General features: G+C 39.6%; 1 protein-coding gene across 1 annotated transcript in view; it reads right to left on the reverse strand.

Moving 5' to 3' along the window:
- The window catches only part of PDK3 (pyruvate dehydrogenase kinase 3), a 54,814-nt gene extending 27,861 nt beyond the window's left edge, over positions 1–26,953 (reverse strand). The window contains exons 1-2 of the mRNA XM_075774865.1: positions 26,671–26,953; positions 3,975–4,116 (exon numbers count right to left, since the gene is read on the reverse strand). Of these exons, the coding sequence (XP_075630980.1) occupies positions 3,975–4,116; positions 26,671–26,776 (248 nt within the window). The 5' untranslated portion in view covers positions 26,777–26,953. The remainder of the gene's footprint in view (positions 1–3,974; positions 4,117–26,670) is intronic.
- Between the last annotated feature and the right edge of the window lie 121 nt (positions 26,954–27,074).

Consider the following 27,074-nt stretch of genomic DNA (forward strand, 5'->3'; position numbering starts at 1 on the left):
ATTTTTTATCACAATACACTACGATTCATTGGGCAAGGTCTGGTTTCAAGCACTGTTTAGTCTTGTTCTTTTGTTAATTACTGCCAGGTAGATTGAATTCTTGTTAGTCTGCCAAATGTAATAATTCTAGGATGGCCCATTTCATACATGAAATCACTGTAAATACTGATAATGTCAACTCCAGATTTTCTTTTCTTTTTTTTTTTTTTTAAAACTCATGCAAGATACTTTTGCCTTTTCCCTATGTGTACTTCACTAAGATTTTCCTTTAGACTCTAACACCAAAGCACTGAAAAGATAAAACATATCTCCATGGTAACACAATCTTGTTAGCATAGTCTGAATGTAAAAAATAGAGGAAAAACAATTATTAATCCTCAAACTGTACTGATTTTTCTAATGGGTCTTTCCAAGGAGACAAACAGAAATTTATAGCCTTTTCCAGGGAAAAGGACTAAAGAAAAGTAGAGAAATTGGGTCAGGGTTAATTAAAGTATGAATTTTAGACATACCTGAATAGCGTATTGTGCAAACCTCACACTCAAATATTTTACAAGTTCTGACTTTATCCATTGTAAGGTTTCATTGTAACTATTTTCCCCTCATCACATCACATTAGTGATATTCTTTATTATGCAATTCTGCCACATGTTCAATACCATACCTGCAGTGCACTTTAGCTATAGAGTGCCCTCTCAAAGCTGGCGTAAAAAGGCCCACTTCTTTGGAACTCGGAAGTTGTCCATTAATTTTGAAAAACTGGAAGTTGCTGATCCCTAGCACACTGGTTGTTGATCTGTCTTATTTGGAATCACCGCAGTTCACAGCCAGAACATATTAACTGTGTAACTGTATTATTATTTTGATTTTCTTAATTCCTTCCCTTGCTACTCCAGGCAAAACATATGCATATACTAAGTTATAAACTTGAACTGGGACAGAGCTAACATTTTACCTTTGCACAGTCTGAAAAGCAAAACATTTTTTTGTTCATAGTTCACTCTGTGGGTAATGCCAGCTTTATTCAGAAAAGCATAGCTGAGTAGCACAAAGGAAGGACAGCTGTCCTGCCTATCCTCATTGCTGCACACATCAGGCTAAGGAACCCAGAAGGGAAGGGAAAAATAAAAAATGCACCTTTCCTGAGAGCAATCAAGCAATCAGTTGTAAAATCTGTTTGGCAGTGCAATGCAGTCAAGGAGTGTGGGACAGGCAAAGTGCCTACAGCATGACCTTGAAGGTGTATTAAAGAACCAAGAGGAGAACAGGGCTTGTCTGCAGCAGGGAGCATCTTCTCAGAAGTGAGAAGATGAGGTTGCTTCCCAAGGGATCTATAATGGACTAGGAAATAAATGCAACCCAAAATGTCACTGCCTGGCTGGACAGAGGATTGATGGGGAAGGATCCATGCTGTACAGTAGACAGGGTTAATTTGTTTTCTTACCACACCAAACCTAAGTTCCATCTATTTACAGAGCCACCTGTCCTGGTTCAGCAGGGATAGAGTTAATTTTTTTTCCTAGCAGCTGGTACAGTGCTGTGTTTTGGATTTAGGATGAGAATAATGTTGATAACAGGCTGATGTTTTTAGTTGTTGCCAAACAGTCAAGGACTTTTCAGCTTCTCATACTGCCCTGCCAACGAGAAGGCGAGGGGCGCCCAAGAAGCTGGGAGGTGACACAATCAGGCTGTATCTTTGGTCACTTGTGGCAGATGTACATGAGATTTTTTGTTTGCATATGAATAAATTGTCAAGCTTCCTCAACCTGTGGCATAGCAAAAATACAGAATCATGAAATCTGATCTGAAAAAAAATATTTCTTGAAGTATGAAACAAATGCATCAAGAGGAGGTTTCTTCATTTTACAAGTTCACAAAACAGCTGAACAGCTAAATTTGTATTCCTTTATTCTACTGCATAAAACTCAGGATTCTCTCTCTAGATATTCTTAGGTTAAGAAATTATAAATGTTTCAAAACCTCTAGCACCATGGCTGCATAATACCAAAGGTCATTCACACTGAAGTTAATAGAACTGTTTTGTTTTGGTCTTTTAAAAGCTGATACGGTAAATTTTGCCCAAGCTTTATCACCAGTATATCACTAGGACTTATAATCTACATGTAAATGTTCAAAAAAGCAATTAAAAACCTCTAAACAGAAAAATAAGAAATAGTCTATTTGAAGTCCACATCTATAATCAGGAAAAAACAGGTTACGGTTACCTTTGTTCCTTCTGATACAAGATCACAAAAATATTCTTACATAACCTCAGTGAAGGTGTTCCTTTCTGCAAAACCTGTTAGTTAACTGAGGACCAACATTAGAAGAACACTATGACCACCATTTTGATTCCAAACTTCTATCACTGGATTGGATGTCCACTTGAACTTTTCATCACATTAAAGTCTGATATTTTAGCTCATTTAACAGAAAAGTATCAGTCTACAGCAGTGATAGTGCAGATCATATTATCATATAAAAGATATGATTTAAACAAGTATCTTACAGTCATCGTATTTTTTTAATTATTTTTTTTCCAGTCAGTAGTATCTATTGTAGCCATAAAAGTCACCCTACAAGTCCTCAAACCTCTAAACAAAAATTCTGAAGGGGGCATCCACTCTAAACACTCATTCGGTTCCTTTGCTAGAAGCGATACAAATGTTGCTTGACTCTGTATTAGCAGGGCAGAAGCATATGCCACAGAACATGTATTTGGACTAGAAGAATTATGTCGTAGAGTCATTACAGAAAAATCATTTGCTTTTCTTCATTCACCTATGTGTCCACATTTCACTAAAGACAGCTTCACAAGTCATCTAGATCAGAAAAGCCTAAAAGGCCTGCATACCACCCACTCTTTTCTATTTGGCAGCTTCCAGTAACATCAGACAGATGATACAAGCCTTCAGCCCTTGCAAGCTGCCACTTAACTACAAAGTGATTGCTATTGTGTGGCTCCACAGCAGTTACGTTTATTTGAAGCACTTAATCACTATGTTTCAAGTGGTCATCAAGACAGCTAGTATTACCTTTCATAGACAAACGCATTTAAACCAAAGCACACAATATCACATATCCTAACTTGCATTTTTTTTTTAAGTCTGAAGCTCGATAAATATGAGGCCAAACCCAGCAGTGAATGTACAGTCAACGTGGAATTTCTTGGCTTAAGGGCTATGACTGAAATTAACAGAACCCTGCAACATTAGTTGCAACTCATACACCTAATAGAGAGGCTGTTAGGCACAAAGGGAAGTTTCTGGTATACTGCAAAGACACTTTCACATAAATTCTTTGGATCAAATATTTGCAGATAGAGAGGCAATGAACACAAACAACAATTTTTTTACAGCTTAATACATACAAGGCAGTAGTGTCCAAACCTCATGGAACATGCAAGTAGGCTAGAAATTAATTACTGTGGAAAAGATGACAGGACTTTGAATCACTTCAGATATACACTAGTTATTACAATGGAAAATGTTACTTACTGGACAACACCAGATTCTTGTCCTGTTCCATAACTTCCACTGAATACCACATTATATTTTTAAAGATTTAGCAATGAAAAGAACAGATGAGGTTTACATTCTCTTTCAATATTTTTGACAAAGGAAGAGTAAGGAGAAAGAACAGCTATTTTAAGAAGTCATGGGTGCCATACAGTAAGGAGTATTTTAAAAGCTTGCTCTTGCAAGTTATTGACTGATTCTAATTATCTGGGAGACAACGGTATGCTTTTACTAACTTACAACACTAACTTAAAAATTCTTATCCCTAAGATCCATATTAGAATATTTACTTAACATTACACAGAAGAAAATGAAACTTCATTTAACAAGAAAACACACATTATAAACAATTCAAGACAGAAAACAGACTTCAGTTTAAGACAATTCAAGCCCAGTTGGAAGTAAAGCATCACACAGTTTTACACTAATTTCTCAATCCACTTTTTTTAAACTTACCAACTCTGTACTAGCCCAACTGAAGGCCTGTTAAGTAAGTTATCAGGCAATAAATTGACTTCTCTCATGGTGTTAGCTAGTCGCACAGGAAGTTCTTTCCGCAGAAACATGTATGAAGTCTTCTCACATGCATTGTCACGACCTGTTAGAAGGACGGAAAAAAAAACAGATGTCCATTGCAGCAGATCAAATGTTAGACTTCCTACTGCTAGAAGATTAAACAAGTTAAAATGAATCACTTATGGAAATAAACACAGTTTAAAAATAATTTCTTTCAGTACCCACCGTCACTTCCTTCTCACTCCCAAGACACATATACTTTTACCTTCCTAGAGCTTAACTCCTGACATTCTTCCTGATTTCACATCATCTCACCCTCTCTCCTAGAAGTAAAAATCCTATAAATAAAAATCTCTCCTCCTATAAATAAAAATCAAATACCAAAGACTTAATATTAGCTGGAAATAAAACTCCTAAAATGCTAGCTTTTATCAGGATGACTTTTCTACTAAAGTCAGCTTTTTAAAAGTGACACACAGGTAATGGAGGGTAAGGAGTGAAAACAAACGGACAAAGCAGAATGGCAACAGCAGACTGATGTTTCATGTCACAAACTCTTCAAACCTACTAAGTACTTAAACAGTTCAGCAGCACCTGGAAAGAACAAAGGTCATCATGCCTCCCAGGACTAGACTACAAGATGCTCACTAGCCACCTGGAAGTACAGTGCAGTGCTTGTGACCACATCACAATTTGAAAAAGCTGCAGCTGAAATTATCTGGGACTTTCACTTTTAAAACAGATTTTAATCCAGCACAATATTTGGAAAATAATAATAACAAAATAAATAAACCCCACAAAAATCCCAGTCCTCAGAAAGCAAATAAAAGGCATCCAGCAAAATAATAATACTTTGCTGTGGACCTAGTTGGAACAGTGATAATTTTCTGGAGCCGCCCCACATGAACCAGAAGACTGACATGACTAATAGCCTTCTTAAGCTAAACTAGTGACTGGAGATACCTATAAAACTTTAACTACAAATATTTGAAAGTATGAGATGTTAAGACTGTTGCCCAAATAGTTCTAATAGAAGATTAAGCCTGACTTCATATACTTTTTTGCAGTGTTTCACAAGTGGGGGAACTCCCCACCATAACTAATTTCTAAAGAGTTCAGGTAAATTAAAATAAAAAAACAACCATGTTTCACTTGTAATGAACAGTCAGTATTGTGCTTTCATCTAGCAAGACAGCAAATATCTTTTGTGATGATAGCCAGTACAACCACCTGCAAAATTTGTGAGTGAAAGCATAATACAAAAGCTATAAATTACATTCAAGCGAACCAGAAAGTGTTAAAAGCACTACTAGGCACATAATCACTCAGATTTGCAATTTGAAAGACTCAAGTACAGTGCAACCAGCACAATCAAGGTGCTACTTTTTAAGACAGTCCCATTATAATCAACTGAACAGCAGAGTTTTCACCTTCTTTGCATATGTAACATGCATTGATGGATTAGTTCCCAAATGTAACACAAGCTTGGGGAAATATGCAGGAAGGATTAGGGTTTCCCTTTTTTCCTGCTCATTTGGGTATCATCAATCAGTGGATCATTAAATTCTATTAGTGTCAGCAATTCTATTACTGTTCTTCCAGCAAACATTTGCACCTATTTTACTTATTTGCATTTTCATATCTTCAATTACACACACACACATCCGGTCAAAACTAGACAAAGGAAACAAGACCTTACATCGTTGTTGTCTGTGAAGCACAGTAATGATTTCAGAGTTCAATCATTCAGCGAAGTTAGACACCAATTCACCTCCAATAGAGTATAGAGCCACTTGTTTTTTCACAAGTCATATAGTAGGTCTTTAGGAAGACTGTGGCTGGACAGCAGGAAAGACTATCCGACTAGCTCACCCTACAACTTCTGGGCTGGAAAACTCCTCAGGAACAAAGATGATGACTGCTTCTTCCCAAGAGTGACTGAGAGCAAGCTTAGTTATTTTCTAGGCAAGAAAAAGCAAAAGGAATGAAAGACAGCCCAGCAGAGAATGAGGAAATGGTGAACAAGAACCCACAGCCTGTGGGAGTGTGTGAGAGGGCACACCGTCCCTGGGTTTGTGCAAGACAGACAACAAAAGCTGCTAGACAAGAAAGTAGGACTGGCAGAAGCGACCTACTTCCTCTCCTCCCGTGAACAAGGGCACATCTCCGTTCAGTAACCTGTCTCACCCCAGCAGTTCTAAACTATCTTTATAAGGAGTTGCCTTGCTCTAATGTACAGCTATGTTTTAGGTACAGAGCCCTTTGGGGTCCCTCCGCACACTCAGTGCAGGAAAAGGAACTGAACTGTTTCAAGCCTGCCCAAGCTGAAGGCTTTGCTTCACCATAATGTCAGTACAGCTTTTTGGTTTGGGCACACAGCCAGAATATCGGCTGCTTAGCGGTATGCAATTTGCCTGAGAGCCTCCACAGAGCTGCTTCAGCTTCCAGGGTAAGGTCAGTTATCTGCTTGACAAACAGCATGTGCATGGGAAGAGAAAATGACTGTTTGCTAGGTTCAGCGATAATCAGATATCCTTCAGCTTTTGAAGTAAAAAGCATACTGTGTCCTAACAGTTGTTCCTTGGCTGCTGTTCCCCACAGCAAAGCCTGTACAACCACATTTGTCAAAATGAGGGACACCCTACTAAGTCCCTCAATAAAATAAAAATAAAAAATAAAATCTGAGTCTTTAAGTTAAGCATTTTCTTAATATATCATAAGCAAGTTAGTCTAAGTCCTAAAGATCTTTCCAGGCACACTGTTCTAGTAAGCTGTAATGCCACTTTTCCAAGTTTAGCCTACAGTCAGATATAAATTTTTTTTCATAGGTTGGCTTATTTTTGCTTTGTTACATCTTTTTTCCAAATATACAGCATTCTTTCCTGATTTTGTTATCATTCCAGCTGGGTCAATACACATTGCCAGAATCAGGTTTTTGTCTTAAACACCATAGGCTAAAGCCATTTTAAATCCATCAATTTCCGTGCAGGGGCATTTGAAGTCATTCTCCAAGGGTTAAAGTGAAAGTGAAACTTGTGAATAATCTCTCCTCAATTTGTACAGCAGCCCTCAAGAGGTTAGTCAATACAAATATGACCTGCTTACCTTTGTATGAATTCAAATGAAAGAAAGAATACAGTAGTCCTGTGCCCTAGTGCAGACTACGCAAGGCAGTAAGGACTGTGTTTAGCTTTATTTCCAGAAACAAGGGGTGCTGTGTCACAGAGTTGTTTAATTATGGTGCACTGAAGACCTACAGTAGCAGCAGACTTCACGGCAGAATGTAATGACATGGAAGTATAATGCTAATATAGCATTATAATACACTAGGAGTACAGCTTCTGTTATAAATTACTACTAGAAGGCCCACTGCTTTTATAACCTGAAGCGATACATTACAAATACAGCTTTATGCTATCTTGTTACATTATATGAAATAGACTTTCATTTTTAACTCTGAGGAGTCATGATTTTTTGCCTATAAATCACTGAATCACTGAACTATAGGAATACTGTCGAAGAGGCCGGTCAGAAGATGCAATGTCAAGATCACTGGCATATTTGTAAATTTATTGTCTTGAGTAGTTCTACAGACATCAGTGCAACTACTGGTTAAATGATGTATATAATTTTCTTCCAGACACAGGCTATAAATAGGAAAACTGTTCAAGACTTAAGAGAAAAAAAAAATGCGGGGTCCACATCAGAACAGCCATCCTGCCACCAATGGCAAGCAACAGACTCTGAGCTCCCAGGTAAGGAAGCAGGACCTCACTGTTCAACTAGTGACAAAACAGAACCTACAGACAGAAAAGTTTCTAACAAGATTATCCATACAACATTCTCACCTTGATATTACAACCTACGGCAAGGCCTTTGCCTTCATTTTTACAGTCCACTACTCATTATTATTTAACTGTTAATGATTAATTAGGGTTCTTTTTTGTCTTGCCTTCATTCCATCTATGCTTTTCTAAGTAAAATGAGTATGTTGACATTAAAAACAGCTAATCCATCACCAAAGACTTTTCAAAGTTTTAGATTCAACTTTCTCATAATGCTGGATGTGTTTCCATTAAAATATTACACCTTTAATAACTAAGGGTTTCTGAATAACTTTTCTAGTCATGCTGAGTTTGAGTTATTTGAATAAAGGCTACACTAACATTTCATCCTCAAGAGTGTTTCAATACAAATATATATACATTTTCTTTAAATGAAGACTGATCTGCTGAGGTAGCATAACACTTTCTACAGACTCAGTGATGATACATGATGTACCTCTGCTTAGTTATCAAATACTTAAATTTAGAATTCAAGGACTAGTAACAAACGAGCGCAACAAAATTGTTCAACTCACGGTCTTCAAGCTTAATAGTAAAGCACTTGAGAAGACTTTAAAGTAGGTGGGGTGTTTTGGCTGTTTGTTTCTTTGGGGTTTTTTTAAGATTTTAAAGCAGATAAAAGTTGAGTGATATATCAAGATACTGAAAATCTTCTGCAAATCAGGAGTTATTGAAGATTTTCATTTCAAGAAAAATAGCTAAAAATTTATTTCCTGGAACTGGCAGCTGCCTAGGTTGCCAATGTGAGTACCTCATTTGTGGATCAGCCCACACGCTACACTACGCCCATGAAAGAAACATCAACTGAAGCAGGAGTTTGAAGTTCCCAGTGCCACACACACCAGAAAGGAGAGAACACCCAAGAAACCACAGCATCTGTTAGTCTTGGATCCTCTACAGCTTACCAAAAAATCCTGAATCCTACTTATTGAATTGGCTGTTTCTTGCTGCATATCTACTGGAAATGTTTCGGTAAGCTATGTAACAGATCACCCTCCAGTATCTTGCTACTTGTGAGAACACAGAACAGTCTAAGTCTTCAGACCCTTTCAAAAGCCAACAGAATTTCATTGCATATTTTAGCTAGTCCTGAACATATTAATAAAAAAAAATTAAGGAAAAAACACACTTTTGGAGGTATACAAATCCATTTGGAATAATTGTTCTCAAACTGTTGAGCTGTTAAAGATTTTAATTTCTGAGGTACATAAGCTGTTAAACACCTAAGTGCATCAGAAATGCAATTATTTCAGTTTTCAGAAGTTCTGCATTGATTTTTGTTAAAATAAAACACCAACAGAGTTCCACAGAATCATTAAGGAATATTCTGCTTTGTTAATACCCTTGTGAAGAATGAAGAACAGATATATTACACACATTGCAAATTTGGCCCTTTCATTAAGTATGATAGTAATCTCTAGAATTAATTATACTTCATTAAAAGTCCTTCTGCCCAATAAAGTTTAATGCAGGCAGAACAGCCAAAAAAGGACATTATAGTGGACAGTATTAGTTTTATTCCATATATATACATTTATATACCCAGAAATACACAAAGCAAATAGATCTCTCTACCTTCTGGATAATGCAGATTACACACACAAAACTCAAATTCTTTAAAAGCATGCTTTAAAAAAAAAAAAAAAGAAAATGGAAATTTTAGAAGACCCTACTCAAAGTGAAACACTTCTTACCCACAAAGCCAAGAAGAAAGAAAAGACATTACATGGTATATGGGGTTTACAATTTTACACACACCATCGACATTTATTTCCCAGTGCTTGTAATAGTGATACATGATTTCAATTGAACAATAATTCAGTTTTGTTGCTTTAAGTGTCAAAAATGTGCAGACCAAATTCTTAAATTAGGTGCTGAAACAGGGTTCCTTCAATGAGGAGTATCACATTAAGGCAACATAAAGAGCATACCACCTCCTTGCTATAGGTCTACTCTAGTGTAGGGAACAAAGCAACCTCGCACTACTCTTCATGATAGAAAATAACCCTATAAAGTAGTTATGGTTTCTACGGGGCTAGATTTTATTTCAGGGTCAAGAGGCTAGATTATCTTTAGATTTTTACTCTTCTTAATGAAAGTTATACTTTCAAGCTGTTTAAGAAATTCCCAGATCATACCTACATCGCTTACATCTTAACCTAGAATTTGACCAAAAAGGATGAAGGAAAAAACACATGTAAAATAACCCACTCTACTCAACACTGGTAAGACACAACTGGAGGATTACCTCAATTTCTGAGCATCTTCAGAAAGGGTATATGGACCAAGCAGAAATCCAGATGACCACAACAGTAACACAGTCTGTGACAAAATAATGAATCTGACTAGATTTATCTGAGAAGAAATAAAGAATACAGCAATACTCTTCAAAGCCTTCCAGTTCACTACAGAGGAGGCAGCAGTAACCTAGTCCATCAAGGACCAAACAAGTATTAGGCTCAAACTGCAGAAAATTCAAGTCATAATTTGATAGAAACTTCCCAATGCTACACATTGCAAAAGACAGCAATCTGCTCTGCTTTTTTGCCATCTCTTTTACTAGTGAAGTTAGACATCTGCCCAAAATTGCATTAAGCTAGTTGATTCAGTCTCTGAACTGGAGATCAGACTGAACACTGCCTAACATTCTATGTAGCCTTAATTCTCTCATGACTCAAGAGGAAGAAGGTGGTCACCATGTATCTTCTCCATCTTCTGCGAAAAGAAAGCAGTCCCTTCACACAGGGAGAAAAACAAGCAAAAAGTGAGAACTCTGAAGCAAGTCAGAGTTAGTAAAGATGCAGCACCGATTGTGTAAATTAAGTTATACAGAAGTTACTTTGACAGAAAAACGGCAATAAAAAGCAAGATAGTTGTGAAGGAAATAATCTTCAAATTATTTCAAATTATTACTACTACATGCATACTTAGTGCAAAAACTGAAAGAAATGTCAAGTGTCACCACAGTAGGTCTTTAAAAACATTTTAAAGAAAGAGGTTATTCAATAAATGCTCTACCATCTTCAATCTTCTGAATAATCTTACTTGTCTGTCACCTTACAGTCACCTTATACAAAACTCATACAGAAAAGAACATTCACGGCCTCCCCTCTGCCACCTTCAAATCTGCAGTTCAAACCATCACCAAAGAGAGATTGTGACATTTATCTTGAGATTCTTCTGTTTAAGTACAAGTCAATGTTACAGACTGACAACAGACACAGCCTTCAACATAGTGAAAATAAGAAAATACATCAGTCAAATAAGGACCTAAACAGTGATTTCCTGGACTTTACTTCAAACTAAAGTCAGTGAAGAACATTCTATGTACAACCTTCCATATAACAGCCTTACACATGACAGAAAAGCCAGGATTTGTAACAATACAGCGGGAATGGTACCTCCACAAACATTGCTGCATTTGGAATAGTCACCATCCATGAGAGAGAAAGAGAGTGTCTCTAAATGATGATGGATTTCCTTACGCAGTGAAATATGACACACTTGAAGAACTGATTTGACCGTCTTCCTCAAGTTTGAGGATATAGGTAAGCTTATTTAAATAAAGCAGTAAGACATTAAGATTTCATAAGAAGTTCACCCAGAAGGTGGCATCCAATATTAAAATCAATTTTCTTAGATGTGAAAAGGTGTTAACAGACATTTCCACCAAAAATAAATCATGCCATTTATTCAGACAGGTATTGCGGGAGGCGGAGGGAGGGGGGAGATGCAGCAGGGAAAGGCTAAGAGGTAAGAAAACGCATAAAACATGATCCAGAAGCTTTGAGGTAACGCAGGTCACAAAAGCAGGCTTGAACGCATTAGGTCTTATAAATGCAATACTATCAGATGGGAAAAGATTAAAAGTGGAATGTTTCAGGGTTATACATCAATATTATCACTGGTGGACCTTCAATCCAAAGGAAATTCAAGGAGCAGAATTCTACTTCCAGACAGTTTTCTCTACTAACCTATTTTCCCCTCTCTGGGATTCAACTCTTGTCTGAACATTTATTCATCTCTTCCCTTTTTCTCTCTTTCCCCTTTTACCTTATAGTACTAAGAAATGGAAAATAAATGTAATGATAACAAGGCCCACTCAGACTCTAGGGATCATATGACTGTATAGCATGTAGGGAAAAAAGTATTTTTTAATTAGAAGGAATGAACATTCACCACAGTGCTCCCTCTGAACCAGTTTCTTTTCAGTTCCTTCTATCACAGAGATGGAATTAGACAACTGGACCTAGAGAAAACTTTTGTTCTGAGTCCTGCAACAAGAGGCAGAAACAATGTAGAGGTTATTCACACACATGCAGCAGACCCTGATTCAATTCTGGCAAATTCTACAAATTGTCAGAGCAATACTATGCTGTCCACGATTCAGATTACAAAAGGATTAGTTCCATACAGAAGGCTGTACACAAACCTCGATTTTGCTGCAGAGAAGTGCAGAAACACAGCATGAGACCATGAACGCTAGTTCCTCCAGAATACTATCAAATGTTCTCACAGTTCAGCTGCCAGATTCCCACATTCATGAAATACCCGCTTGAGAACAGACTACAGTAGTCATCCTTCAGACACGATGATCAAAGTCACCTGCTTCAAAAACCTAATATGGCTGTCACATCCCTAGCAGGTACTGGACTGCTGGGGTCACGTCATAAAAGCATCAGTAGTTTCTGAGTATTAATGCTTATCTGTCAGAGGAGAAAGGAGAAGAAGAAACTAAGTGCTCTTTTTATCTTTTCACTGCACCTAGAGGTCTAGTTCCCGCCATTAACTATGTATCTAACACCGAGCTGAGACATTAGACATCACACTACTTTAAGACTCAAGAAGCAATAAAGTCACACCTGTTGTATGTCAGAGAGGAAGGTCTCCATTCAGAATCTATAAAAACAAGGTCAGAAGCCTTTCACCCCTATCCCTGTGAAACTACTACTGCTGCTGCTGCTTTTATCTAGCACAAAATAAAGGAAGACAGACAGGAAGGCAGGAATGATTGACCATATCTACCTTCTTCTCTTCAGCTTCCATAATACTTTTTAGATTCTGTACAGGCAAACTAAAAAAAAAAAAGTGAAACAGAGGGGTGGAGAAATCTTCAAAACAATACGCAAAAAGATCAAGGCATCAGAGTGGACTGAGCAAAGGCTAAAACTAATAACTTGCTGCGGAAGCTGGAAAAACAGAACTAAAGGATCGCTGAATTTCACTGATTACACACCATTTCAGGAGCAAGGGCTATATACTAAAAGGCAAACAAACTATGCTTGCACAGTCCCAGTAATTGTGGCTACCAAAAAAAAAACCAAACCCCACCCCAACAAAAAAAACCCCAAAATACCAAATAAAAAAAAACCAAAACCCAACCCCAACTCCAAAAGCATTCCTATTCCCCACTAGGAAGAGAGACACTTTCAGCATACTGTCTCAGTATTTCTCTCACCAACCACTTAAAATACCAATCCCACCAAAAGCATGCAGGGTTTGTTTGTTTGGTAAAAGACAGGGCTTTGTAAAACCTAATAAAGATGATGAAGCAAAGGGAAAAAGAACACACACAACATAACTGGAGAGGCTGACTCTTGCTGACCCTCACTCTCTACCACAGGCTGCCTCTAAGGAAGCTGTATGTTGAAACTGTATTCCCTTTCAGACCTACCACGTTGTGCTACAGGATAGCAACCACCACCTGTACAGCTATTCCAACATAGGTAGCCAGTGGATGGCCAAATTTAAGAATACGCCCCACACTAACCTTAGGTATTCAGCCTGGTTTTAAGACATCTCAAATCTAAGCTTCAGCCCTAGTTCTATCACTGCTCTCTAAGGCTACTTTCACCAACACCTACAATTTTTTTTTCTTTCAAGTGCCCTGTTTTAAGGACATGCTTTCACTTGGCACATATGATCAGCATATTAAGAGATTGATTCTATGTTAGTGAAACTGGACAATCTCTGAAGTTTTAAAAAATGAAACTTGAAACATGATCCCCTCATCCAGATCATTAATAGAGACATTAAAGAGACCTGGCCTCAGTACTGAGCCCTGGGGAACACCACTGGTGACCATCCACCAATTGAATTTAACTCTTTGGGCCCAGCCATCCAGCCAGTTTTTTTACCCTGCAAAGCGTACGCTCATCCAAGCCATGAGCAGCCAGTTTCTTCAGGAGAATGCTGTGGGAAACAGTGTCAAAGGCTTTACTAAAGTCCAGGTAGATAACATCCACAGCTTTTCCCTCATCCACTAAGCAGGCTACCTTGTCATAGAAGGAGATCAGGTTGGTCAAGCAGGACGTGCCTTTCATACACCCATGGGCTGACTGTGCCTGATCACCTGGTTGTCCCGTACATGTGTTGTGTGATGGCACTCAAGATGATCTGTTCCATCACCTTCCCCCCAGCACTGAAATCAGACTGACAGGCCTGTAGTTCCCCAGATCCTCCTGGCCCTTCCTGTAGATGGGTGTCACATTTGCTAACTTCCAGTCAGCTGGGACCTCCCCAGTTAGCCAGCACTCCTGATAAATGATAGAAAGTGGCTTGGTGACCACTTCCTCCAGCTCCCTCAGTACCCTTGGGTGGATCCCATCCAGCCCCATGGACTTGTGCGTGTCTCAGTGGTATAGCAGGTCACTAGCCATTTCCCCTTGGATTATGGGGGCTTCATTCCGCTCCCCGACCCTGTCTTCCAGCTCAGGGGGCCAGAGAACAACTGGTCTTACTATTAAAGACTGAGGCAAAGGTGGCATTGAGTACCTCAGCCTTTTCCTCATCCTTTGTCACTATGCTTCCCCCCCGCATCCAATAAAGGATGGAGATTCTCCATAGCCCTCCTTTAGTTGCTAATGTATTTATAGAAACATTTTTATTGTCTTTTACAGCAGTAGCCAGATTAAGTTCTGGTTTGGCTTTGGCCGTTCTAATTTTCTCCCTGCATAACCTCACAACATCCTTGTAGTCCTCCGGAGTTGCCTGCCTCTTCTTCCAAAGGCCATAAACTCACAGAAAAAAACTGAGTCACTCTCTCAAGAGGAATGGAGTATCAGGCAACCACTTGCAAAAGCTGTAAACTAGTACCACATATTATATAGAACAGCCCAAATTAAAATAAACCCATGAATTTTTAAAATAAGCTTCCCTGATCTAAAACTAGTGTTTAACTACTTACCACTCGGTTCTAATAACTTTTTAAGCATTTTAAGGCATTTGCCAAGAGAAAGCACAGTAATCACAAGGATCTATAAAGTTTAATACAGAGGCGCTCAAGCAATTACCCACAGGCTGTATTGTTTTTAGACAGAGAGGCCCAAGGCTGTCTTTCCTTGGGCCAATTTAAGAGTAGGCTGGAAGTCAGATGAATCATTTTAGCAGCTAAGCTTTGTCTTGCCTGTATCACAGGTGCTCCCCACACCACATGACAGGCAAAAAGCCAAAATGTTCTTAGGAGAAAGCATGGCCTAGATCAGGTTCCTGATCCTAGAGCTATCCATACAATGCAAAAAGTCCCTTCCCTAACCAAGTACAAGGAGCCTCTTAAAAAAAAAAAAAAAAAAAAAGCTCTTCAGACTACACTAGCTCCTCTTCCACTAACACTGAAGACCTAAGCAGGGAATAGTCCAAGAAGAAGAGGTGCACGTACTGTGCAGCACATTGACCCTGGCCTACACTGCAAAGATGCTCTATGGTTTTGTCATGGTTTAACTCCAGCCAGTAGCTAAGCCCCACGCAGGCACTCACTCACTCACTACCCTCAGTGGGATGGGGGAGAGAATGAGAAGGGTAAAAGTGAGACAACTTGTGGGTTGAGATAAAGACAGTTTAATAGGTAAAGCAAAAATTGTATGCGCAAGCAAAGCAAAGCAAGACAAGGAATTCATTCCCCGCTTCCCATGGGCAGGCAGGTGTTCAGCCATCCCCAGGAAAGCAGGGCTCCATCATGCCTAACGGGGACTTGTGAAGACAAACGCCATCACTCCGAATGCCGCCCCCCCCCCTTCCTTCTTCTTCCCCCAGCCCCCTATATGCTGAGCATGACCTCATATGGTATGGAATATCCCTTAGGTCAGTTGGGGTCAGCTGTCCTGGCTGTGTCCCCTCCCAACTCCTTGTGCACCCCCAGCCTAGTCACTGGTGGGGTGGGGTGAGAAGCAGCAAAGGCCTTGGCTCTGTGTGAGCACTGCTCAGCAGCAACAAAAACATCCCTGTGTTAGCAACACTGTGTTCAGCACAAATCCAAAACAGAGCCCCATACCAGGTACTGTGAAGAAAATTTAACTATCCTAGCCCAAACCAGCACAAGCTTTCAAACAGGAGATCCTGGACAAAAATTCAGTGTTTTGTTCTGGTGAGACTCAAAATTTTAAAACAGATTTAAAACTTTTTTTAAACCTATATGAGGCTTAGAACACCAAGCCAAAGAAACTTTATTCCCCATTTGTTGCTCTCTGATCAGATTCTGTTGCAATAAACTGACCAGAAAAGACTGAATTTTGCTCCTTTGAGCTTATAATCACTTTTTTCCTCCCATAAAAGGTGAAGATCTATTTTATATTGAAGGTTTTAAGTAGATATTCCAAATTTTTAACACTCTTAAGCTCTCACAGCTTTGACAACTTCCTCCCATACCTTTATGGAAAACACCTATAAGTCCCACTATTTCAGAAAAATACAAATCTCTGCTTTACCCTTTAGTCCCTGTCAACATGCCAAAGGGAAAGATATTCCAAATCTCCAGCATAAATAAAATTAACGTTTATGAGCAAAAACTCACGCAGTTAATACCGATTACATAAAAATACTGCCAATATCACATGGTCCAGTTTCCCTTCAGTCTCAGTGAGGTGAAATGTATTAGACCGTTAAGTATCTTGTTACAAAATGTTTTTGATGATTAACAAACCACATTGCAAAAAAGAGTAGAGGATTCCTCTATGCCACTGCTAGTTACCTGAGTTTGAATGTAATTATCCAGTCTATTAAATCTTTAACAAAAGCATAAACAAGGGCTCAAACAAAGAAGTAGCAGTTAAAATGTAAATTTTTTTTTTAGCAAAAAGTAATTTTGTAACTTATTAAACTTTGCTTCTTTATTTACAGTCTTAAACCTAATTCTGAAAAGTATCAACTAAAATTTGCACAAGCATATTATTTTAAGGAATTAAGTCACTAAAAGTACTTATAATACTGTGCTAAAGAAACATTTAAGAGAATGTCACATTTACATAGAAAAGTTTGGAGGAAAAAAGGGTCTCATATTATATATAAAGTCTCTTAAAACACACAAAGCATCAGAAAAAGGAGAAAAATTGTGCCTCTCAGAGACACAGCTCAGTGCTCTAATCTGTCCTTCCACCCTACTATTCCAAAAAGAAAAATTACATTTAACTGACTCCAGGAACATACACAAAATCATAAACATATTTTTAAAAGGATAAGTAGCAGCCTGTAAAATACTTCAACAATTTTGGGAAAAAGGTAGCTTTTACAAAACACTAATATATTAAGAATAACTGTCATCAAGAAAAGCTGCTTTAATATCGTAACTATGGAATTAGATAAAACAATTCCTAAATCTATGCCTAATTCTGTTAGGGATTCTATTGTTTCAGACCACGGGGAACTGGAGACATACTGCTCACTCTCCACAGAACAGTACTGTGAAGATCAATGACTGCTAGTGAACCATAGAGTATATATGGCATGGACTTCATAAACACGTGCACTAAGTCTGGCTGGGATGGAGTCAGCTTTCCTCACAGCAACCCATAAGGTGCTGGGCTTCAGATCTGTGACTGGAAGTGTTGACGACACACCCGTGTTTTGGCTATTGCTGAACAGTACTTTAACAGCATGAAGGCTTTCTCTTTCTCCTGCACTCGGTTCCCAGCCCAGCAAGTAGGTTTGGGGGTGGGTAAGAGGCTGGAAGGGGACAGAGTCAGGACAGCTGACCTAAGCTGGCCAAAGGGATGTTCCATATTGCATGGTGTCATGCCCAGCAATAAAAAAACTAGGCGGCTCTGTCTCTCAAGACAGCCATTACTCTGAGACAGGCTGAGCATCAGCCTGCTTGTGAGAGGTGGTGAGTGACTGCCTTTGCATCACTTCTCTTTCTCTTTCCTTCCTTAAACTGCTTTCATCTTGACCCACGAGTTTTCTCACTTTTGCTCTTCCTATTCTCTCCTCCATCCCACTGGGGGTGGGCAGAGAAGAGCAAGCACCTGTATGGGTGCTCAGCTGCTGGACCGGGTCAGCCCACCAGAACACTGCGTATTTACTATATAGCAATCTCAACTTAAAGTTACTCCTTTTTTTTTTGTGGTTTGGGTTTGTTTTATTTTTTTAAATTAAGAATTTCACACAGGACTGTGCCAAAACTTCATAAAAACCCAGGTACAGCATCTACTGCTACTGCCTTAGCAAACAGCAAATTAACCTAGAAATCAGACTGCCTCAACACAATTTATTGTCTCTCCATCACCTTATTCTGTCTTGATGCTTATCTATGTATTACTTCATCATTAGCTCTATCATGTTTTTCAGCTACTTCAGTCAACCTGACTTATTCTAATGTCCTCCTCTTCCTTTTCTTTGAAAGAAAAGTAGTATACTTGCCCACTTCTGCAACCCTGGGGCCATTACCATCAGTTACTTCCATGAAGCCTGTAAGCAACAGCTGTGCTGCACCAGGCGCTCCCATTTGCAGAAGAAAGTGGTCAGTTACTTGCGAAACACAGCGTTGGCTTACTTGTACTAGCACCCACTAAGCCAAAAGGATCTAAGCATATTTGAACTTACCTAAAATTTGCATCAGGGACGAGTGTGTGTTTTTTCCTTTTTCTTTAAGTTTCTGGATAAAATTTATCTTTTTCTGAAGATCAAAGCAAAGATGAATTCAGTAGTCTTTTATCATTATGTACTTACTTTAATCAAGTAAATGCTATGCTTCAGTGTTCTCCCTAATTACTTTTTCTCTACTTTTCTATCCTCTGACTTTTTATCTTAGCTGTTATTTGTACTGCAACCCAAGATATATTTCCTTGCTTCCAGCTTTCATGTGATTCTTTTTTTAAATGAACAGTATTTCTGGAATTCCACTCTCCTCTTTTGCCTGTATCAGAATTTCTTTTTCTGAAGTTGACAGATCATCTTAGATTCCTTATGTCTTAGGAGAGACTATCTACCCATTTCCTTAGCTTGTAAAAGTTACACTACTTTAAAATCACTAGCTGTCATGTATTCCATGCCCAAGCAGAAGGAATGCTATCAATTCATGATTATTTTCAAAATTGAATTAAGTTTCAGATTTTCAAGCACCTCCTTATTAGTCCAAATCTAGTCTAAAGCAGGCACTTCCAACAATTTCTACCGCTTTCTGGGAAAAGGTGTCCCAATCATTCTTAGATCTTCAAGAACTGCAAATCCTATCTTTTTGTCCTTCCAGGAAGTTGGGGTTTTTTTCAAGATCCCAATTTCTGTCAAGATGTACTCTCTATCACTTCTGTTACTTACTAAAAAACAAAACAAAAAACCCCAAAAAAACCAAAAATCACAAAAACACAAAAAACCAAAGCACTGTCTACTGCATCATGCAGATTAGGCATTCTTGTCTTCTTTCTTTCACCAAAAGACGTTTGACTGTCTGCTTCAACACCACATCAGCCTCAGCAAAAAAAATGCATGTGTACGCACACATGTACATACGCAGCGTAACATCACCTCCATTTCTGAGCACCTGAAAGCAGAGGACTGCAGCAGCACCTTTGGTCAGTCCAAAGACAAACAGAACACTGACTAAGAAATTTTCTGCCATTTAGGGAAGCACAACACACTCAATCCCATCAGTTGGGGGATGCTCACTTGCAGACTACTAGCCTATACTTACAGGCACCAAGCGGCCAGTGAAATCACCTACGGAAGGCAGAATTTCCAACGCTTAGCCTTTATAACACCCAAAAAAGTTTCCACTGTCTTGGTGATCCAGTTGGATTATCCACAACAAGCTATGGAATTTGTACTATAACTATACTAAAATACTGAATTCAGAACATATGAAGTCTCAATTACTTATAGAACTGAAGTGTTCCTTTATTGTATAATAAAAATAGTAAAAAATTTAAATCAAAGCTAACATTTTTCTTGAGAACTTTGCAGAACTGCACTAATGAAGATTTAACTAGCAGCATAAAATTTGAAAACAAACCTTTTCTGAAGAAAGTGACTATCAAACAAGCACACTTAATCCCTGAAACAGCCTCCAAAAGTGACTGATAAAGATAATTCTGTAAATGAAATGCACCATGATCTAAATATTACACAGTACTCCCACACACACAAATATCGCTATCATATCACAGTTCAATAACAACTGCTGAACAAAGTTATCTAACCACAGTGACTCTTCCAGACCTTCACAACAATCAATATTAGGCCTTATAAAAACCTTCAATATTATATATAGCATTGGAACATCACTGCCTGCCAGAGACTGGCAGAGTTGTACATAGTAACAAGCTATAAATAACAACAGTTGCATCAAAGGCTTCCAACTACTTGCTGTGCTACAACCCATTCAAAGAAAACTTTTTTTTTTATATTATGAAATGCAAGCTTTATCTATGCTCTTATCTAGAGAATGAAGGACTGAGTATCAAAAAGCAGTAACCCCAAAGTAATTCAAGAATAAAAGCAGACAGACAATCCAGCCCACACATCCAGCCTGCACTGTGACAAAAGGCTGGCCTTTCAAGGTAAAAACAAAACAGCAGTAAAATGTTTCTATCCCAATGTTAGGCAAAACTCCTATTGGGATTCTATTTAAAGATCTAACAGACACATTTGAAAAATAATACTGAAAATCCTGGAAAGGCCAAAAAAAGATAATTCCATGGTATTTTCTTAAGGCTTGAAATAACTCATTTAACAAATATATTTAGCTTTACAAAATCAAAACAAAATACTCCATGACAATGTACAAATACATCACAGAGAAACAATTCCAGGCATTAAAGGATCCTAACCTACCAATGAAAGCTGTAACAAAATTGCTGGTTGGAAGCTGAAGCCAGTCAGGTGAAAATAAAAGACAGTAATGTCTAACTAGCATTCATCTTTCTGATTCGATTCAGTGGTTAGCATTCATGTTAAGAGGAAATATTTTTTTGAAGATGCACTTTAATCAAGTGTACAGTTTTAAGGTCAATGAACAGACGGTAGTAGAAAAAAAAAACAGAGTTGCATGCAATAAATGGCAGGTAATTATTTAATAGTACCTTTTAGCCCTAAACTTTGTGAGGGTCTTAGATGCACGGTTGCTCCACTAAAGTTGTGTTAAACAAACAATCCATGAAACTTCTAGTATCTTTGTCTGTAAAAAAAACTTCTAATAGTGATCTTCCATCAGAAGATTAATAATTATGTTTGGAGACACAAGGCTGCTTTCAATCTCTGCTTTCCTACCCTCACATCTTCTTGTTCAAATTGTACCTGCCAGCTACCTTTTTAATGGCAGGTTTTCAGTTCTAGTGCTGATGCATGCCTGCTGCCAACAAGACAACACGCAGTGTAAACACTCTTGCAGAAACCTGATCTAATACTGCACATCAACTGACAGCAATCGACAGTAATGCCAATACCTGGTCTACTCTTTATATCAGTTTTGGAAGAGAAGAAGTTTCCTCAAGACAGGTAAGTTTAATAGGCACCACAAACTAAACAATTTCATACCAAAAATTGTATTTAAAAATGGGGAGGATCCATGGCTCATCTTTTCCTCCAGATATGCCCCAGGACACAACAGTTCCCAAACTGCATGTGCTCACTGTGATTATACGCTGCGTGCTCAGCTGTTCACAGTACAGTAAGATTACTAAATTACAACCTTCGTGATATTTTTCAGTGCCAGTAGCTGTAGCAGTTGCCACAGATATTTTGATTATAACCTCCGAAATCAGGATCTCCTAACTCACATTCCACAACAAGAATTCACTATGATTCACTATTTTCTATCTTAAGTATATACATGACTTTTTGTCCAAACTCATTAGTAACTGTGTGGTATATGAACACTAACATATGACAAATAAGGAAGGGTAAGTGCCATTTTGATAAGTTTTACCTATACATACAAAGAGCTAACCAAAAGCAAAGTTTAACCTCATGGCTACAAAATTCATCCAAAACATTTGGTTTGAGACTTAGAAAAGGCTAGAATATAGCTAAGCACAATTGGCCAAGATAGCTTTAGTAGTAAACAAGCTCCAAAAATCAAGTAGTACATGTTTTTGATGAAACAAACCTCAGACTCACAAAAGTCTCAGGCACTTCACCAGCTGAGCAGTGGCAACATGTATTACATGAGTAATAGTATACTGGCATACATTCCCAATATAGCACTAACAACTTCAAAGGATTCTTTCCTGCATGATCAAAGAATTACACAATTTTGTCACCTGTGCCTTTATTTGTGCTTAATTATCGTATACATAATAACCTTTTCAGTACAACCACCCATTTCATGAAGTGTTCATTAATATCTTTACTGTCAGCTGAGGTACCCCAACATGACCCAAGCCAAGCAGTTGCACAGAGCTTGCTAGCCCGGGCACAGTTCAGTATTAGCACAGCTGTAAGGGCTTTGGGTCACACCTAGCCCTTATCAAGCCAGGCTGCAGTGCAGGCAGAATGAGCTCAAGTCTTTTTGTGTCTTTTTCTAAATGCTAGGACACTCCTAGACATAGAAACTCTACTTTTCTCTAGCAGACCTGTCTGATGGGTTATTTACTTTCCCTAGGCATACATGACTGATTAGCTACCCATGTATGTAGCTGCTGATGAAGATTATTGGGTATTTTGGATTAACCTGTCATACTTTAAGGCCCACCTTACACAGCTGAAACAAATCTAAATTGAGATGCTGTATCAAAGCTGGCACAAAATATGGATCTCACATATGGGCAGTTTTTTCCCCAAACAGTCTAGCCCCAAAAGCATACAAAGATTCATGTACCTGAATGTTAAACTACATCTCTACTTAAGATGTAGTTTTAAACTTACATCTCTTACTAAAGATATTTTAGTAATTATAGTGGACCGGATCATTTAGGAATGCCTGCACTTGGAAATCTACCAAAGTAACTCCCTGAGCTGAATTCAGTGGGCTAGTTTTTGGCTTTGGTTTTGTCTTTTTCCAAATCAGAATAATTACAGAGGCCTGGGTAAAACTAGAATGACCTGCTAACATTAAACAAGGTCAAAACTTGTTTATATTAAAACACACTTCAAGAAGATCATTCTTTTGCAAAGCAATGAGATTGCATGAGAATCTTGGAAAATGCACTTTTAAAGAAAGAAATTGTATGAATGGTATTCAAGAAGAGCATGTAAACAGAAAATTAACACACACAGAGGAGAAAAAAAAAAAGCAGCACAGAATCTGAGCACTCATACTTTGCAACACAGAGATCCCAAGCCCATGACACAGTAATCTCTTACACAGTTGCGGCAGCTACAAAGATAGCTGCAAGCTCGACAGAAACTAAATCACACATGGCATAATATGGTATGTAGACGCAAATAGGATTCAGCTATAAAAGCCAACTGAGAATCAATGCTTTAAGTACTGTTTTCTGGTTTGTTTCATAGGTTTTCAGTACTAGTGAGTTAGCTTAAACAGTTAAACTGTCTTTTATAGTGGTTTTGTTAACTCAATTAAGCTACCTGAGAAAGTTTTAAAATAAACGTCATTAATTTCTATCAGTGGAAAGGAACAGAGACTCTGCAGCCCCACTATGCACACAAGTGTATCCCATACAACCCACACTTATTCAGTAATAAAAAAGCCTAAGCTATATGTCAATATACATTGCCACCAACTGTTTTTGAAGAGTCTTTAGCCCACAAGAAATAGGAAGCTTCTCTCCCCATGCTCACCAGGATTTTGCAGAGACCAATTTAGAAGCCAGTTTAGTCTAAACTAATGTAACCATTACCAAAAGAGGTGATATAAAAACCATATTGTAGTTTCGTTATTGTCAGAAACAAAGTAAAAAATCCTTCTCCAAATAAATTTGAATTACAGTAAGTGCAAATTCCTCTTTTTTTTTTTTTTTTTTTTTTTAAATACAAGTACACATACATCAGACACTGAAATCACAGACTGCCATGACAGGGTTATTCACACATTTCCTTTGGGCTTATTCTTTAACATTTGTTGAAAATTTAGTCATGTTTTTTGTAACACAAGCACTACATTTACATAGCTTAACAAAAAATACCATTTCTTTTTAAATGCGACATTAGATAGCCTCTATAAACTGACTACAAAGCAGTGTCTTCTTCCCATCAAATATTTGGGCTAGATAAACACAACTGAACTGCACCTTTAGCATCATGCTCCTTACGCTTGGCATATTTGCTCTCTTGAATACTTGTGCCCTATGCCACCAGCAAATTCTTTTTTGGGTAATTCAGATATAAACAACACAGCTCCCTGATAGGGTGCGTATTGTCCAGGCCTTCCATGCCCTGAGCTGTAAAATTCTTGCACCAACACCTTACGTTTTGTTACCAATTTCTCCTCTAGGCCTCTGAAGTCTCTAACAGAACTTGAAATCACCCAAAGCCATCAACACCTAGGATCACACAAGTTAAATAACTACATTGTTTTTAATCTATTTGATTAAACTTCTGTAATCTTCCTGCTCAAGGTTTCCTAAGTAAACACAGGCACCAAAGAGAAAGTAAGTGGAGATGTTAAGTGGCCCATAAAGCTTATTAAGATCAAGCTGATAGTTTTAGCAAGGCTGATGCAACATAAGACTACTAATCTTAGAAACTTCTGGTGATCTTAGAAGCCTAAACCATAAGCGTTTTTTTCTTCAGAAGTTTTAAATGTCAAAGACTACGTAGTTTCCTGTCAGTCTTACGATATGAATACACTTTAATACATAGCCTACACATACACAGGATTCCATAGGCACACATCCAGTGACAACAGACTGGAGCACATCCAAAGCACAAGGCTGGCCAGGCTGTAACATACCGTTCTTACTCTGTTCATTTCCACTAACATAAACCAGACTTAAAATCATAAAATAAGACTGCTTCTTCCTGGAGAATCATGAGACACTTTTCAAACCATAAAGAAAAACAGACACTACAATGTTAAAAAAACCAGATGTCCGAAGGCAAGCGGTAACGCAGCGACAGCACAGAATGGTAGAAATCCTTACAAAAAGCAAAGTTTTGCCAGAACACCCAAGTCACTGAAGCAAAGACTGAAATCTTTACACCTCTTTAGTCACAACTGAAAAGCCTCATGAACATTAATACTTCCCCAGCAACAATTTACAAACCCAACTTTCCAACAGACAATGGTGAAATGATTTGTTTAGCTCCAGGGCCAAAATAAAGATATTCTAAGTTTTAGGTCATTGCTATTGCCAGTACAGAAAGACATGGCATAAGGAGCACAAACACCAGAGTAGGGGAAGCACAGCAGCAAAGGATGGGGTGGGGAAGTGAGAACAGACTCACGTGAGCAGAGACCAGAGAAGGAAAGCACTGGTGCTAGTCAGGTTCTCCTTTTCACATAACACAGGATAAGGTGTGATGCTGTTGTTTTGGGTTTTTTTGAAATGGTAGAAAACCCAGCTCACTGAGATGTGGTAACAAGCCCGGTGCTGGCTTTTATAATTGCAACATTATTTCACTAATACCACTGCGATAAGTCTGCAAGTGTTTCCACTTTTAATCACTTTCTGGCTTAACACCAGGGGCTCCTTTTTGTCTTCTTGTACATTTAGTGTAACACCAGAATGAAGGAACACTCTATTAACCTTCATGGTGTTACACATGACCTTTATATTTACTTTACCAGCAACATTCATAGGATAATAAAATCTAACCAACACTGGTGTCAGAGACCAGGAGCCAAATAACCTCTGCTACAGATATGAGAAGTTTATTGCTATCTAAATCAAAATGTCAGTTTTCTAACAGCAACACAAGTCATTCTTGGGTTTCAGTCCAGTGCTTCTGAAAAATGCTGTTTATTCATCAGCAACACTTTCTAAAGTGCACGTATTTTCCATAACAGCCCTCCTACATGAGTACTGTCAGAATCCATGCCTGAGGTTTAACTAAGCCAACCTCTGCATGGCAGATAAATATTTTCACATTCAAGATCATTAACTTAGTCTCTCCTTCAGTCGCTAAGCTCACAAAATTTCAGGTCAGAAACCCTTATTTTGACGCTCTTCCCCAGGGAGCTTGCTGTCTGGGAATAGCGCAAGGAAAGAGAGGCAAGCCTGCCCCAAAGGCTCCTGGCACCTCACCTCAGGATGCCGCGGTGGCCAGGCAGGGAGCAGCGCTGGTGTTTACCACCGGCTGCCGACGACCACGCACAGCTGGCTGTCACCGCCTGGCACACAACGGCCCCCATCAGCCTGCCAGGCCTCCCAGGGTCGGGGGAGCCGCCGACAGGCCAGGCCGGACCGGCTCCACCGCGGCAGCGCGCACCGCCCGGCCGCCCCCCCGCCGTGACTGCGCACCCCGGGCTCCCCAGGCCGCACGCAGGGGCGGGCCCCGCCGCCCAGATGCTCGGCGAGGAGACGAGGCCTAAGCGTCGGCCTCCGCCGCCGCTCCCCCGCCCCGGGCGGGCCCTCTCCGCTCCTGCGCGGCGGGAGAGCCGGGGTGACCTCCATCCCCCTCACACCGCTCCGGCAGCGGCGGGGGGGGGGGGGGTCAGGGAGGCGGCGGGCGGCCCCGCCACTCACCGAAGTCGAGGAACTGCTTGATGGAGAGGGGCGAGGGGGAGAAGCGGGAGTAGTACTCGATCTGCTTGGGGATGGGGCTCTTCAGCAGCGCCCCGCACAGCCGCATGGCGCGGCGCGGCCCGCCCGGCTCCTCTCCGCCGCTCCGCTCCCCTCCCCGGCAGCGGCACTAGGGCGCTGAGGCGGCGGCGCAACCACCCGCGCTCATGCCAGGGGAGCGGCCAGCCCGGCGGCGCCCGTCGCCCTCTGCAGCCCGGCCCGGCCCGGCCAAGCCCGGCCCGGCGGGAGGGGCGACCGGATGGAGCCGCCCCGCCGCTGCCCGCCCCGCGCGCGCGCGCGCTCCCGCCTGGCCTGGCGCACGCGCGCGACCGCGGAGGGAGAAGCGGGACGGGCGCGAGTGACTGGCG

This window comes from Balearica regulorum, chromosome 1 (genome assembly GCF_011004875.1).
Source record: "Balearica regulorum gibbericeps isolate bBalReg1 chromosome 1, bBalReg1.pri, whole genome shotgun sequence".
Lineage (NCBI taxonomy): Eukaryota > Metazoa > Chordata > Aves > Gruiformes > Gruidae > Balearica > Balearica regulorum.